Source organism: Nicotiana attenuata, chromosome 3 (genome assembly GCF_001879085.1).
Source record: "Nicotiana attenuata strain UT chromosome 3, NIATTr2, whole genome shotgun sequence".
Lineage (NCBI taxonomy): Eukaryota > Viridiplantae > Streptophyta > Magnoliopsida > Solanales > Solanaceae > Nicotiana > Nicotiana attenuata.
Genome location: NC_031991.1, coordinates 72631587 through 72647462, shown reverse-complemented (window position 1 = coordinate 72647462; position 15876 = coordinate 72631587). Strand labels below are relative to the sequence as shown.

At 40.4% G+C, this 15876-nt stretch overlaps 1 protein-coding gene across 1 annotated transcript; it reads right to left on the bottom strand.

Annotated features, from left to right (window-relative positions):
- Positions 11381 to 12673, bottom strand: LOC109224498 (NAC domain-containing protein 68-like). Its single transcript, XM_019389075.1, has one exon. It carries the CDS (start codon positions 12671 to 12673, stop codon positions 11381 to 11383), a length of 1293 nt encoding a protein of 430 aa, XP_019244620.1.

Genomic DNA, 15876 nt, shown 5'->3' with positions numbered 1-15876 from the left:
TATATATATATATATATATAATACTTCTCTTTGAGACAATTATCCATATCTTATGATGCATGACTGCCCAACTAATCAGAGGTAACTGTCCGACCGGTCATAGCTCGGTGGTAAATGCATAACTGCCCATCCGGTAGCAAATAATGATACATAACTGCCCAATCAGTGGTAATTGCCCGATCGGCCGTAGACCGGTGGTAAATGAAGATGCATGTCTGTTCAACCGGCCGTAGCACGTTGGTAAATGAAGATGCATGTCTACCCAACCGGCCGTAGCACAGTGGTAAATGAATATGCATGTAATACTACATTATGAACATTAACATCTTTATTATATGCCTCAATAGAGACTTAGGAACATACTTAGACATGCTTGAATATCATTTTACAGGACTAAAAAACATAGATATCGTTAACTTACTAAGAGTAGAACCACTTATGGAATGACATTACGTTTATGTGTTGTTACTTGGATCATGCCAAAAGAAAGACTTATTAGACTTAATGTCACGACCCATTTCCACAATAGGTCATGATGGCGCCCAACACCATTGTCGGGCAAGCCAACGCGGAAATATAATTATATTCTCATTTTACCTTTGCCAACTAATTTCAGCAATTTCTTATATTAAGGTTTAAACTAGTAACAACCAGTAAAATGCCAAAATATTTATACAAATCCCAAAAGAATCCTCTACTAATGCGTGTGCCAAGACCTGGTGTCACAGTTATGGGCAACTAGTAGAATATACAAAAGAACAATCCTATCCTACTGTCCGAAACAGAGTAGACAGCAAAAAAAAAAATAATAAAGAGAAACTCCATCAAGCTGCTGAACGGCACAGGAAGGGAGCAGCTCACCGTGGAAGTCTCGAAATAGGCTCAAAGATACGCACCAGACTAATAGCCAGATGTACCTGCCTCAGATCCTGTACAATTAAGTACAGAAGCGTAGTATGAGTACATAAACAATATGTACCTAGTAAGTATCCTGTCTAATCTCGAAGAAGTAGAGACGAGAGATCGACTTGACACTTACTAGGGTCAAATAATATGAGATATGAATTATACTGTGCATGGATAAAGCAAATAAATAGCAGTACATAGAAAAAACCAACAGGTTCTCTTCTAAGTAATGTCACCACTAGCAACTTTCATTTCAGGACAAATAATAATCTCAATCAAAGAAAATACTGGGTAAAACAGGCGCAAATAGTGCCGAGGTCGTACGGCCCGATCCAACATGAAGTAAATTGTGCACTGCCGAGGGTCGAGCGGCACGAACCATAGATGCATCTATTACCCCGCTCGCGAATCAACCATGCGACGCGGTCACATGTAATTAAACACATCAACAGGCAGACAAGAACATATAATTGGGGAGAAATTACTCATTGAATTATCATCTTCTATTTAAAGAAAAATCAAGAATGGTCATGTTCCTCTTAATTAATCTCATTTATCATAGTCACCACGTTTGGACAATCCAAATTAAACATAGAGTTGCAAGAATACCACATAAAGCATGCTTCTAGGTCCTAAACTACCCGGACTTAACACAATAGTAGCTATGCACGGACTCTCGTCACCTAGTGCGTACGTAGCCCCCACATTTAATAGCAAATTATTAGATTACATCACCTATGGGGACAATTTCCTCTTACAAGGTTAGATAGGAGACTCACCTCGCTCCAAAGTGCACTTCAATACCAAGAACGAGCCGGAACTCTCAATTTGGAGCCGAACGATTCAAAACTAGATAAACGAGGTAGGAACAAGTCAATACAAGCTTACAAGATCATATTCTAACTATTTAAGACATTCCCCACCCTTAAACACAAGTTTCCTAAAATCCGACACCGGGCCCACGTGCCCGGGTTCCGAAATTTATCAAGGGAAGTTGTTCTTCATAACCCAAGGATCAATAATATATGATTTTTAATTCATTTCATAACAAATTTCGTGGTAAAATTTAACTTTTGTCAAAACCCTAGGTTTTTGCTCTAACCCCATGATTTCACCTTAATACTAGTGTTTAATCTACCTAAGATATAAGTATTAAACTAGAAATAGGTAGAACAAACTTTCCTTAAGATGCTAGGTGAAGGTCTTCTCTCAAAAGCTCTAAAATCTCCCAATGGAGGAGTGAAAAATGGCAAAATGAACTTAGAACCCGTAGTAAATGAAGCTCACTGCTTCAGCGATTTTTGCATCTACGGTCAGGGGACCGCATGTGCGGTCCCGCACCTGCGAGGATGAGACCGCATCTGCGGACGTTGGCCAAATGAGCTGGGACCGCTTCTGCGGTCTTGGAGCCGCTTCTGCGGCTTGGAAGCCGCTTCTGCGGTTTTCGGCTTGGCCAGCCTTGGCCGCATCTGCGAGGGAAGGACCGCTTCTGCGGTCCCTCACCTGCGGCCGACTAACCGCAGGTGCGGTTATGACAGAAGCAACAGCTTCAGCACTTCCCACACTTTCCAACTTCACTCGAGCCTCGTCCGTTTGACGTTCGGGGCTCCCGGGCCTCGTCCGAACATACCGACAAGTCCGAAATCAGGAAACGGACCTGCTCGAACCTCCGGAACGCCCGAAACAACGCTAAATCTAAGAATCACCCCCTAAAAGCAATTGAATCAAACTTATGAACTTCAAGTTCTTAATTCTCCTCTAACGAGCCGAAACGCACTTAAACTACTCGGATTGACAACAACTTTTGTGGGCAAGTCTTAAATACTATATTGAACCTGTACTGGGCTCCGGAACCAATCCACGAGCCCGATACCAACGTGATCAATCATTATTTAGTTTCTTTAAATCCTTGGAATTTCAGTTTAACAATTTCTAATAAAAATTCATTACTCGGCCTAGGGACCTTGGAATTTGATTCCGAGCATACGCCCAGGTCCCATATTTTCCTACGGACCCTCCGGGACCGTCAAAACACGAATCCGGGCCCATTTGCTAAAAATATTGACCAAAGTCAAACTTAGCCTTTTTAAGAAATTCTTAAGGAATCAAATGAGCATATATCAACCCAAATTCTTCCAAATCCCGAACCAACCATCCCCGCAGGTCGTAAACTAGTTAAAGCAAGCATGGAAAGTTTTATTTGGGTGAACGGGGTTCTAAAAAGCAAAACGACCGGTCGGGTCTTTACATCCTCCACCTCTTAAACAAATGTTCGTCCTGGAACGGACATAGTAAAGTACCTGAGGTGCTGAATAAATGAGGGTATCTGCTCCGCATGTCCTCCTTGGACTCCAAGGTCGCCTCCTCGACTGGTTGGCCCCTCCACCGGACCTTTACCACTGAAATCCTCTTGGATCTTAACTGGCGATCCTGTCTGTCAATAATGGCAACTGGCTCCTCCTCGTAACTCAGGCTCTCATCCAACTGAATAGTACTAAGTCTAACACATGGGACAAGTCGGCGTGATACTTCCGGAGCATAGACACGTGGAAAACTGGATGAACTCCTGATAAACTGGGGGGGGGGGAGGGTAAAGCAAGCTCGTAAGCAACCTCCCCAACTCGCCTCAACACCTCAAATGGGCCAATAAACCTTGGGCTCAGCTTGCCCTTATTCCCGAACCTCATGACACCTTTCATTGGCGAGACTTTCAAGAGGACTTTCTCGCCAACCATGAATGATACATCACGCGCCTTCTGATCCGCATAGCTCTTCTGTCTGGACTGTGCTGTGCGAAGTCTTTCCTGAATTAGCTTCACCTTCTCCAAGGCATCTTTCACCAGATCCGTACCATACAACTTAGCCTCCCCAGGCTCAAACCACCCGATCGGAGAACGACATCACCGACCGTATAAAGCCTCATATCGGTCCATCTCAATGCTGCACTGATAACTGTTGTTGTAAGCAAACTCTACTAAAGGCATGAACTGATCCCACTGACCCCAAAGTCAATCACACATGCTCTAAGCATGTCCTCCAAGATCTGAATTGTCCGCTCCGACTGCTCGTCGGTCTGTGGATGAAATGCTGTGCTAAGCTCTACGCGGGTCCCCAACTCATCCTAAACTGCTCTCCAGAAGTGAGAAGTGAACTGAGGGCCTCTATCTGATATGATGGAAACAGGCACACCGTGCAACCGGACTATCTCCCGAATGTAAATCTGAGCCAACCTCTCTGAAGAGTAAGTAGTCACAATCGGAATAAAGTGTGCCGACTTGGTCAACCTGTCAACAATCACCCACACTGCATCAAACATCCGCAAGGTCCAGGGCAATCCTACTACAAAGTCTATAGTGATGCGCTCCCATTTCCACTCAGGAATGGGCATCCGCTGTAGTAGGCCTCTGGTGCTCATACTTGACCTGTTAACAATTCAAACACTTAGCCACGTACTCCACTAGGTCCTTCTTCATCCGTCGCTACCAATAATGCTGTCTCAGGTCACGATACATCTTCGTAGCACCTAGGTAAATAGAATACCTTGAACTGTGTGCCTCCGCTAGAATCCTCTCCTTAAAGCCATCAACATTAGGAACACATAGGTGACCCTGGAGTCGCAGGACACCATCCTCGCCAATCGAAACCTCCTTGGCACTACCTTGTAGCACCGACTCTCAGAGAACTGCCAAATGCGGATCGTCGAACTGCCGGGCCTTGATCTCCTCCGACAATAAAGACTTGGCAACAACACACACAAGAAACTCACAAGTCTGTTAGCCAAGGACTGAACGTCCCAAGCTAGTGGCCTCTCCTCTGCTGGGATGAATGCCAAGCTACCCATACTCTCTGCCTTTCTGCTTAAGGCATCTGCGACCACATTTGCCTTCTCCGGGTGATAAAGAATGGTGATGTAATGCCTGATCAGATAAACCACGCGCCAGAATGAAGGATAAACTTGGCCAAGGGTTACTTGATACCGCCGGCAAAAATTGAGAATCACGGGGTCGATCGAGGGCCAAGATGGCCCCACCGGCCCTAAGGTGAATGGATAGGTGTACACACTTAGAAAGACGACCTTATATGCCGTAATATCTTCTTCCCGGGCAGGGACCTCCGCAAGTACGGTATCCCCCCAGCAGCAGTCAGTTTTCACCCTTCCAACGTCCGTTATCGAGTTGATATATCGAGTCACGGGTTCACGACGCTCTAACTTCAAGAAAGGTCTTTCAACCTTGAAATCAGAAGTCATTGCAAAGGGTTCGGGGACATAGTCCTCGATGCGGGGAGGTGTGGCCACCTCACCTTGAGATAAAAGCGAAGATGATAAAACGGCGATCTCCTGAGAGGCAAAGACGGAAGTTTTCGCCATTGCTAAAAAGTTCTGAAAGGAGAAGAAGAATTGCGAAAATAAAAGAGCGGCAGACCTTTTCTGGGTTTGTAAGTGCGATGACTTAAAGAAAATAAGAAAAGGGGAAGGGGAGTATTTATAAAGGCTCTGCATATTAAAGAAGGCCATGAGACAATCAACTGCCATAATCAATACGGAGATTTTAAGGAGGCTACGTGCGTATTGCGCCTCGGCATCTCGCGACCGATGCTGATTACAAGAACACTTGAGGAGGAAGAAGCTCAAATTCGTTTCCTATCACTTCGTTATAGGAAACACGGAGACTACCTGTGTACGATAAAATCGGAGGGTCCAATTTCCCGTCATCGAGGCAGTTCGGAAGATCACCTCGAAGCCTCGAGGCTGCAAAGATGCCCTCGAGTCTTCTCCCTCGGAGTCGATCGGCACCCGACCTTAAGAGGATATTGGTCGGGGCTAGAGTAAAATTGGGAGTTCCCAAGACACGGCTAAGCATGTCATGGTTGAGTCTGACAAAGCCTAGCCAGGCTACTCTGAGACCTACTCGGGGCGTCATTTCCAGCCGTCCCATCTCCATACCTTTACAGCTAATGTTTGCCTTACCGCATAAGTTTTTCCCCTTCTATATAAAGGGGATTTTACTATTATATACGGAACTGATGTTGCTCCAAAGGCTCTACATGAAATATATGATAACTCTCTCTCTTTCTCTCTAATATTCTTTCTTGATACTGTTGCTCTATTTTATTATCTTCATACTTGCTCCACATTTATTGCTTATTTATTGCTTATAATTGGCCATAAAGAGCCTCCTTTAACATTAGTGCATCTGTTAGCCCTTCCCCGATTCTCCCTGATAGCTCAAGCCGAGCTCGGGACCCGACCTCGAGGCCCCAAATCAACCAGCTCGAGGCCCCGAAAGGCTATCTCCCAGTTCGATTACTGCTTTATTTTAGCTCGCGTCTCACCCCTAAACTTTACTCACTTAGCATCAACTTCTCCATAACTAGCATAAAAATAGATCACGTATTTTTAGAGTCCCATCAATAAATTTAACTGTTATTACCATTTTCACGGTAAACAGGATGATATCTCTATGTAAATTAAAAGTCCTGTATATATTTTGTTGTTTGAGTCGTGGCCATGAATGAGGTCGTTGTAATGTTAACACTTTCCTAATATTATACTTTCCCTCCATTCACTTTTACCAGTCCACTATACTAAAATTATATTTCACTTTTACTTATTTATTTTAACAAATCAAGAAAAAGACAATCTTTTTCCCTGTTTTGCCCTTACCATTACCTACGCAATTATCTCCGAATCATTTCCCTAGATTTTTTTAAAAATTATCATTATTATGGATAAAATTGTAAAATATATATTTCATTTATATTTGTTAAAGGGAGTCTAAAGTCAAACGTGAATAATTAAAAGTGAAAGGTGGGAGTATTGACTACTGAGTACTAACTAGCCTAGGATGAATAAGGACCATAATCAGTTTTTTGCACACTTCAAACTACTAATTAATGATGGATAGCTTTAAATCATAATTACAAGAAGCAATCGAGTTAATTAATAAAAACAAACTTTCTCACTTTAAAGTAAGTAGTAAAGAATTGATCTTTCTAAGCTTTCTTCTGTGTAATATCTTCCAGCTTCCACCGCATAGAATCACTTTATTATTAGGAATCCAAACAAAATGGAACTCAGTTTTTTCATATTAAAGAACAGAGGAACAAAAAATTGGCAAAAATGAGCTCACTTTCCATGTTACCATAGTATTCATACTTAATTTTGCAAAGTTACCTATAAAAGAATTTCACCTATTCTTGTTCACAAAGTAACAATTCATCTTCTGTTTCCATACTGCAGTAAGTATATAACTAATGATATATGCTTCCTATTCTTGGTCTCATGCTTAATTAATTACCAACAGACTTAATAACTTGATTCAAGGAGCCTGCCTATTGAATGGGCATCCAAGCTAAGTCTGCTGCAATAACATCATCATCAGAATCCAATAATTCCTTCATTGTGAAGGACTCGTCGCTGCTTATTACTAAGGATTTTTTTGGTAAATGGTAATTAAAATTATCATTAATCACCAAGAGCAGCACTATATAGCAGTTCTCAGTTAGCTTATTCTCAAATAACAGAAAGGAAAGACAGTTTTCTCCAGGCCCCTATACAGTTTGTGCTATCTATCTTTTGAGTATAACAAGAAATGATGCCAATGAGAGTTTCAGAGTTATAAAAATAGAATTTTTTTACTAAGCACTGATGCTGCATATACAAGCTATCTAGCCCTATGTTGCGCGGACTCTCCAAAATGTTGTCGCACCCGTGTCGGATCCTCCAAAAATACATTGGAGGATCCGACACGCACTCGGACACATTTTCGGAGAGTCCGAGCAACATAGGTCTAGCCAAACTTTCATGTGGTTATCATAATGTTATGTAGTTGTACCCATTTAGCATGTCCACACTCTCCAAACAAGTGGTCTCTTGTCTAAAAGCGCATGACAGCGTACACAAGTATCAGTCATATTGAGTCCCTATTTCTTCAGTCTATCCACAGTTAAGAGTCTGCCTTGACATTGCAACCACATTGAAAATGGCGTTAGGTCTAGCAGCGTTCTGAAACATTAATCTTCTCCATCCAGTCTTTGGGTAGGTTGGTATGGTCATATTCTCTACCTGTTTTACATGTACCTTTGTAACATAAAGATAAAATTGGGAATGAATGAGGCTGTTGTGTTACATTTTCCTAACATTAGTAGCAAATAAAAAGAGGAAGATACATTAATTATTGAAGAATAAACACAAGTGGTCCTTCCTAACTTTCTTCTGTATAATAATTTCCAGCTAATTCGACAGCATAGAATCACCTAGAGTAAGAACCAAACAAAATGAAACTCAGTTTTTCCTTTTAAAGATGAAAGGAACAAAAACTTATTATATATTATCATGTGAGGAAGAGTGTAAAGACGAAGGGCGATTCCGTACCATATTATCTAAGAGTAAAAGCACGAAAGGTGATGTCGTGCCATATTATTGAGAGTAAAAGCACGAAGGGTGATGCCATGTCATATCATTTGTGAGTAAAAGCAAGAAGGGTGATGTCGTGCCATGTTATTTGAGTAAAAGCACGGAGGGTGATGCCGTGCCATGTTATTTGAGTAAAAGCACGAAGGGTGATGTCGTGCCATTACACTTATATTATCATGCTTTTGTGTTATTGCGAGTTCATGGCACGAAGGGTGTTTTCGTGCAAGTGAGGATGAGGGACATGCATTATGTTGTGATATCCTTTTCTTGCAGATATCTTCATGTCTTACTTTGATTTGTTACTGTCGTACTTATGGTTCTTATGTGACTTGTCGTCGATGTTCTGTCTTTATTCTCTGTCTCAATTGTTGTTGTGTTGCCCATGCCTTCTACATGCTTAACTTGTAAATATCATGCCTATTTCCTACTGTTATGATTGCAACCATGTCATATCTGTTTTGTTGCACTTAGGTCCAGGTCTTCTTCCGCATAAGTCATTCATGTCTCTACTTGTTAAATTATAATGATCATGTACTCTCCTGTCTTATTTGTTATATCTATCTTTATGCCCCCACCATGCTAGCTAGTTGAAGTTGTAATCCTTTTTCCTGATTGTTGTCATTACATTTATGCTTCCGCTTAGTTTATAACTGACGTCCTTATATACACTCTCGTTCATTATTACTACTTGCGTATTTCCTTCCTTATCATTTCTGTTATCGGTACTTCTGCCATTTGGTTGGTACTGTTTTACGCATATATGGTGAGGATGAGATAAATGCACGAAGGTTGTTGCCGTGCGATGTCTTGAGTATTTCTCTCATACTATGAAAGTTTTGAGGTGATTATTGTGGTTCATGGATTTTCGTTCTAAGTAAAGATTGGTCGAGATATTGGAAACTGATGATTTGTGATCTCTTTTAGTACTCGGTATTGCTTTGTACATTTCATCCGTGTGCCCTATTCCATTACACTGCAGTATAGTTCAATTGTTTACTTTATAGTGTTTATCAATAAGCATCTTTTAACTAAAAATCCTCGTCACTACTTCGACGAGGTTAGACAAGATACTTACTAGTACACGGGGTCGGTTGTACTGATACTACACTTCTGCACATTGCGTGCAGATTTTTGGAGCGGAGCTGCTGGTGATGTCGGGAGCTGACCCTGAAGATGTTCGTGTATTTCGGATAAAAGTTGCCACTTGTCCTTGGTAGTTTTAAACTTTGATAATCGTTTATGTAGTTCTCAAACAGATCATGTAATTACTTGTATCATTTTTGTAAATCCTAAGTCTTAGAAGCTCATGATTTGTACTACCAGTTCTTGGGTTAATATGTAAAAGTTGAGCTATTCCTTCTCTATTTTCCTATAATTTCATTCGACTTGTATTGTTGGTTAGTTGGCTTACCTAGCGGGTGCCATCACGACTTGTGATTTTTGGGTCGTGACAAGTTGGTATCAGAGCATTAGGTTCGTAGGTTCTACGAGTCATGATGAGCAAGTGTCTAGTAGAGTCCTGCGGATCGATATGATGACGTCCGTACCTATCTTGGGGAGGCTACATGGCATTTAGGAAAAAAATTTCCCGTTCTTCTTTCCTTATCGTGCGGCCTTGTTTACATAGTTACCTATAAAAGAAGTTTACAAAGTAACCATTCATCTTCTGTTTGCATGCTGCAACAATCCAAACTACCTATATAACTAATGATATATGCTTCCTATTCCAGGTCTCTTGCTTAATTAATTACTTAATTAACGACTTGATTCATGGAGTCTGCCTACTAAGTGGGCATCCAAGCTAAGTCTGCTGCACTAACATCATCATCATCAGAACCCAATAATTCCTCCATTCAAGGACTCGTCACTGCTTATTAATTAAGGCTTTTTTTGGTAATTAAAATTATCATTAATCACGAGGAGCAGAATTACATAGCATAGCATAGCAGTTTTCAGCTAGCAAATTCTCAAATAACAGAAAGGAAAGACAATTTTCTCCAGGCCCCTATATAGTTTGTGCTATCTATCTTTTGAGTATAACAAGAAATTATGGCAATGACAGTTTCAGAGTTTTAAAAACAGAAATTTTTGTACTAAGCACTTACACTATCCCATCTGCCGTGATGTTGTATATACAGGCTCTCACAATTCACAATGTTATGTAGTTGTGCCCATTTAGAGAGTCTATTCCAAAGGTCTTTAGCAAACAAGTGGTCTCTTGTCTCAAAGCGCATGACAGAGTACACAAGTATCAGTCATATTGAGTCCCACAGTTAAGAGTCTGCCTTGACATAGCAACCACATATTGAAAATTAATGGCTTAAGGTGTAGCAGCATTCTGAAACATTAATCCTATCCATCCAGTCTTTGGGTAGGTTGGTATAAATTGCAGATAAATTTACTTTTTAATACTCTTCTGATCATCCAGTGGATTGTGGTCTGTGGAGTTGATTGATGACCTCCCTTGCTAGCTTCCAAGATTTTCCTCACCATCCAGCTTGCGTATGGGCATATTCTCTACTTGTTTTACATGATTTTTTATAACATAATGTTTGACTTGAGGTGATGTCCCACAACGTAGTAGTGGGGATGAATGAGGCGGATGTGTTACATTTTCCTAACATTCGTAGCAAATAAAAAGAGGAAGCTAAGATACATTCATTATTGAAGATTAAACACAAGTGGTCCTTCCTAACTTTCTTCTGTAAAATAATTTCCAGCTAATTCGATAGCATAGAATCACTTAGAGTAAAGATGAAAGGAACACAAAACTTGACAAATGAGCTCTCCACCGCATGCATGTTACCAAGTACCCATACTTAGTATAGGTTATTATCTATAATTGGTTTTTTCAAGGACTTGATTATAGTAAAGAATTTCACCTATCCATGTATAAAAATAATTCATCAAATCTTGTTTACTACATTATACATTAATCAAAACTACCTATAATTTTTAAAAACCAAGAAGCTGAGTATATAGAGTGAACTAAAAACAGAAACTAGTGTCAGTTGCTTCTCTTGGTCTCTTGCTTATGTGCATCAGCTTGTCTCCTGCCTACTGAGTGGCCATCCAACCTAAGTCTGCTGCAATAACATCATCATTATCAGAACCCAATAATTCTTCCATTGTGAAGCACTCGTCGCTGCTTATAACTAAGCATGGCTCAGCATAGTAATCTGATGATGTTAACATATCAGTAAAACTGATAGGTGCCCTCTCTTCAATGTTGTGCACTTGCTCTTTTGACCACTGATCAGACACAAATCCAGCATTAATGTTTTCTTCATTAACCATGGCACTACTACTTCCTTGAGCCATTGGACACATGATGTTCTGCTCATCAATATTGCAGATAGGCAAATGGGGTTCTGCAGTATTTGATTTTTCTGCTAGTAAACTACCCATGTACTCGTACACTTTCATATCCACATGATCAATATTTATGTCAGCCAATGTTGATGGAACATTACTATGGTCTTGTTGCAACTGAAAGCCATTATTATCAGGTGAGTAGTATGTGAATTGATTTGAAGTTGTCCATGAACTTCCAACATATTCAACATGACTTTGAACTGAATAAGGTGCCATCTCTTCAATATTCTGCGCTTGTACATCCACTAATTGCAACTGATCAAACGCGTTATTATGTTCGGATGATGCGAATTGATTGGAAGGACACAAATCATGAAAACCTGTCCCTTGATCCTCTGAAGAACTTGTAATATAGTCAAGCTCATGCTCTTGAGTTGTCGAATTCATAACAGCAACAACGTTGTTTCCACTGGCCGCTATTTCCATATGATCTCCTAATTCCTTATGATCATTAGCATATACAGATTTACGCTTAATGCAGCACAAAACATAGTCCTCATGCTGAATTATATTTCGTTGTCTTAACACCTTTAGTATGTTGTCATTAAGACTATACTCTTTCATGTTCCAAACAATATTTTTAATTCCTTGATCGACACTTTTCTCTTTTTCAAGATATCGAAAACTTTTCTTGAACCCAATCAACTTTGACCCTTTAAAAACTGATTTGTGTTTGTCAAGTCCTTTCCAACAGCCTCCTCCGATCAGCCGTCGACTGAACCTTGAACCACCCGCTTTTGTTCTCTTCAACTTAGTAAAGAAATAGTTTACCTTTGTATCATCTCCCAGAAAATTGTTTTCGAATATATCCCATGGCTTCTTATTCCCGTAAAGATTCTCAACTCGAATATGATCACACGAGAAATTCTTGCACGAAACGAATTTAAGTAGAAAGAGCGTAAGCTCTTCATCAGTGGGTCGAAATCTGATTCCAAGTACTGGATTTGGACCATAATTATGGCTGCTGATAGTCATGTTTTTTGTTTTCAGTGGAAGAAATTAGCCTGAAAACAGAAAGGAAATACTTTCACTGAACCCTAAGAACACTCTTCAAGAATGGAAAAGTGAAGTAGAAAAAATATTGCCTATTTGATGCCTACTTATATACGTAGGGTTGGGCTATATATAGGCGGGAAGCAACTGAAAGCCGAATTTACCAAGAATTGGGAAATTTTCAATTCCACAGTTCTAGATATTTGTAATAAACACCCCTATAATGTTGCTTATTTGTAAAAAAAATGTAACCTTCCTTATATTTCAAATTAAATCAAATACTAAACCAAATAGTAGAATGAACTAGAATTGGATTTTTGAGTAGACGACCTCGGAATCGGGATCTGAAGGTTCCAGCAGGTTTGTATGATGATTTCGGACTTGGGCGTATGCCCGGTTCGGGTTTTGGATAACCCGGGAGCGTTTTGGCGCCTATTGTGGAAGTTAGCATTTTAGAAGAAATTTCATAAGTTTGGCTTGAAGTGCATTTCAGTGCTATCGATGTCCGTTTGGAATTCCGAGTCTGTTAATAACTCCGTATGGTGATTCTGCAGTTGGGAGCGCGATCGGAAGTGAATTCGGAGGTCCGTAGGTCATTTTGGAGCCATTTGGCTAAAGATAGAAATTTGAAGGTTTTTGAGAAGTTTGACCGGAGGTGGACTTTTTGATATCGGCGTCGGAATCCAATTCCGAAAGTTGGAGATGTCCGTAATGTCAAATATGACTTGTACGCAAAATTTGAGGTCAATCGGACGTGATTTGATAGGTTTAAACATCGGATATAGAAGTTTGAATTTTTGAAGTTCATTAAGTTTGGATTGGAGGTCGATTCATGATTTTAGCGTTGTTTGATGTGATTTGAGGCCTCGAGCGAGTCCGTAATGTGTTTTGGGATTGGTTGGTATGCTTGGTTGTGGTACTGGGTGCTTCGGGTGGAATCCGGGTGGTTAACGGGTCGGAAATGATGGGGATTATTTGGAAGGCTGAGGTTTGGTGCTTCTTGTCATAAACCGCATCTGCGGTTCTAGGACCCAGAAGCGGATTTTGGTCTAAGGCTCGAGGACAGCAGATGCGGTCAAGGTTCCGCAGAAGAGGACCGCCATCTGTGGGAGGCGTGTGCAGAAGCGAGATTGGGGGCGGCCCAGGGAGGACCCAGATGCGGTATTTGGACCGCACTGCGGACCGCAGAAGCGGTCGATGACCGCAGGTGCGAAAAATGCTGGGGGCAGAATGGTTGTTTAAAATCGGGATTTTTTGCCATTCTTCTCATATTTTCATGGTTGGGATTTTTGGGAGAGCATCAAGTGGGATTTTGTCATCTATGTTAGGTAAGTTACTCCTACTCATTTACAAGTTAAATACAAGATTATATCATGGAATTAGACATGAAAATTATGGGAAAATTGGGATATTTTTGGAAGAAAACCTAGAAACTTGATAAATTGGATTTTACCAGAATTTGAGCATGGAATTGGAGTAAATTATATATTTGAGCTAGTGAAGCTATGTGTAGAGTATTTTCGAAAAATTTCGGATTCCGGGCACGTGGCCCGAGGGCGTTTTGGTCAACTTTTCGATCAGAGTTAGGAATTGCTATAAATTAGATTGTAACGATATTTGAGCATATATTAATGGATTTCGTAACGTTGGCCAGTTTTGGGAGCGTGGTGCATCAATTAGAGTCTTCGAAGGGGTGGAATGCCGGTTATGGATCTTCGGAGCGAGGTGGGTCTCATTTCTAACCTTGTAAGAGGGAATTGTCCCATAGGTAAATATAATTGATTATGTGCTCCTATTTGCGGGGGCTACGTAGCACGGGTGACGAGAGTCCGTGCGTAGCTACTATTATGCATTGTCCGGGTAGTTAGGGCCCAAACATGTTATACTTGAATTATTTATGAACCTATTGATAGCTTGAATTGCTTAAATCACCTTGGATTAGCAAACGAATTTAAAAGGAGACTAAACATCATTTTTCCTGAATTGTTAAAAAGAGAAGTTGTTTTTATTTGGATAAATATTCTCGATAATTCTTAATTGACTGATATTGAGCATGTATCTCTATGTGTAGCGTCGCATGCATAAGTTAGCGAGCAGGGTATGTGTTTATTTATGAAACGGGCTGAACGCCTCGGTAGATTAAATAGATGCATCTATAGGCGCGCCGTCGACCCTCGGCAAGTGCACAGTTTATTTCTGTTGGATCGGGCCGTCGCCTCTGTGTGATTTGCGCATGTTATATTGTTGCTTGAGAATTTTAAATATGAAATGTGCCCTTCGTGGCTTGATATAAATTGATAAGATAATAAAGAGTAAACCTTGAAAATCCTTGATTATTTGTTGAAGGTGTTTACCTGTTTTCTGACTTCGTGAATTAGGACTGCTATATAAATCCATGATTTCCTCACATTTTTAGTATATTGTCAATTGACCTTTAGTAAGTGTCGAAGTTGACCATCTCGTCTCTACTTCTTCGAGATTGACGGGATACTCATTCAGTACACGTTGGTTACGTACTCATACTACACTTATGTGCATTTTTGTTGCACAGGTATATCTATCTCTAGCAGCCCACTGGGCATAGCAGCACGGATGATTCGGGGACTAGGTGAGTTGCATTATTCGAGGCGGCCGCAGCTAGTAAAGTTCCTTCCGGCAAATTATATTTTCTTTCTGTCCACTATATTCCGGACGGGTGTTGTATTGTATTTTATTTTCCTTATCAGTGGTTGTTATGCTATTTGGATTAGTCTTTTTATATTTGACCTTTGATATTACTCTACAATAGCTACATATCCACTTTACAATATTTTTAATCAAATTGTTTGGATAGTTTTTGGTAATCTTCCATTTTCTAAAGTTTATACCAATTAATATGAGATACACGTGCAATGCACGTGTCCAGAAACTAGTTTAACTATTAAGCTCTTAGATTATCTTCAATGGAAATCTGTTGGATACCTTTTTGCTGAAAGTTTAGACACGAATAATCGTCAATTCAAGAGTTATATAGCTATTGCCGAATGAAATCTACGAAACAAGCTAAAATTACAAAGTTCTTTGATCACGCGCAACTAGGCGTTAAAAAAAGGACTAAGCGGTTGCTGCAAATATATAATCCGGTTCAGTCCGGAGTCGAATCCCGCAGGGAACTAACCTATTTACTACAACTTTTAACACTGCTA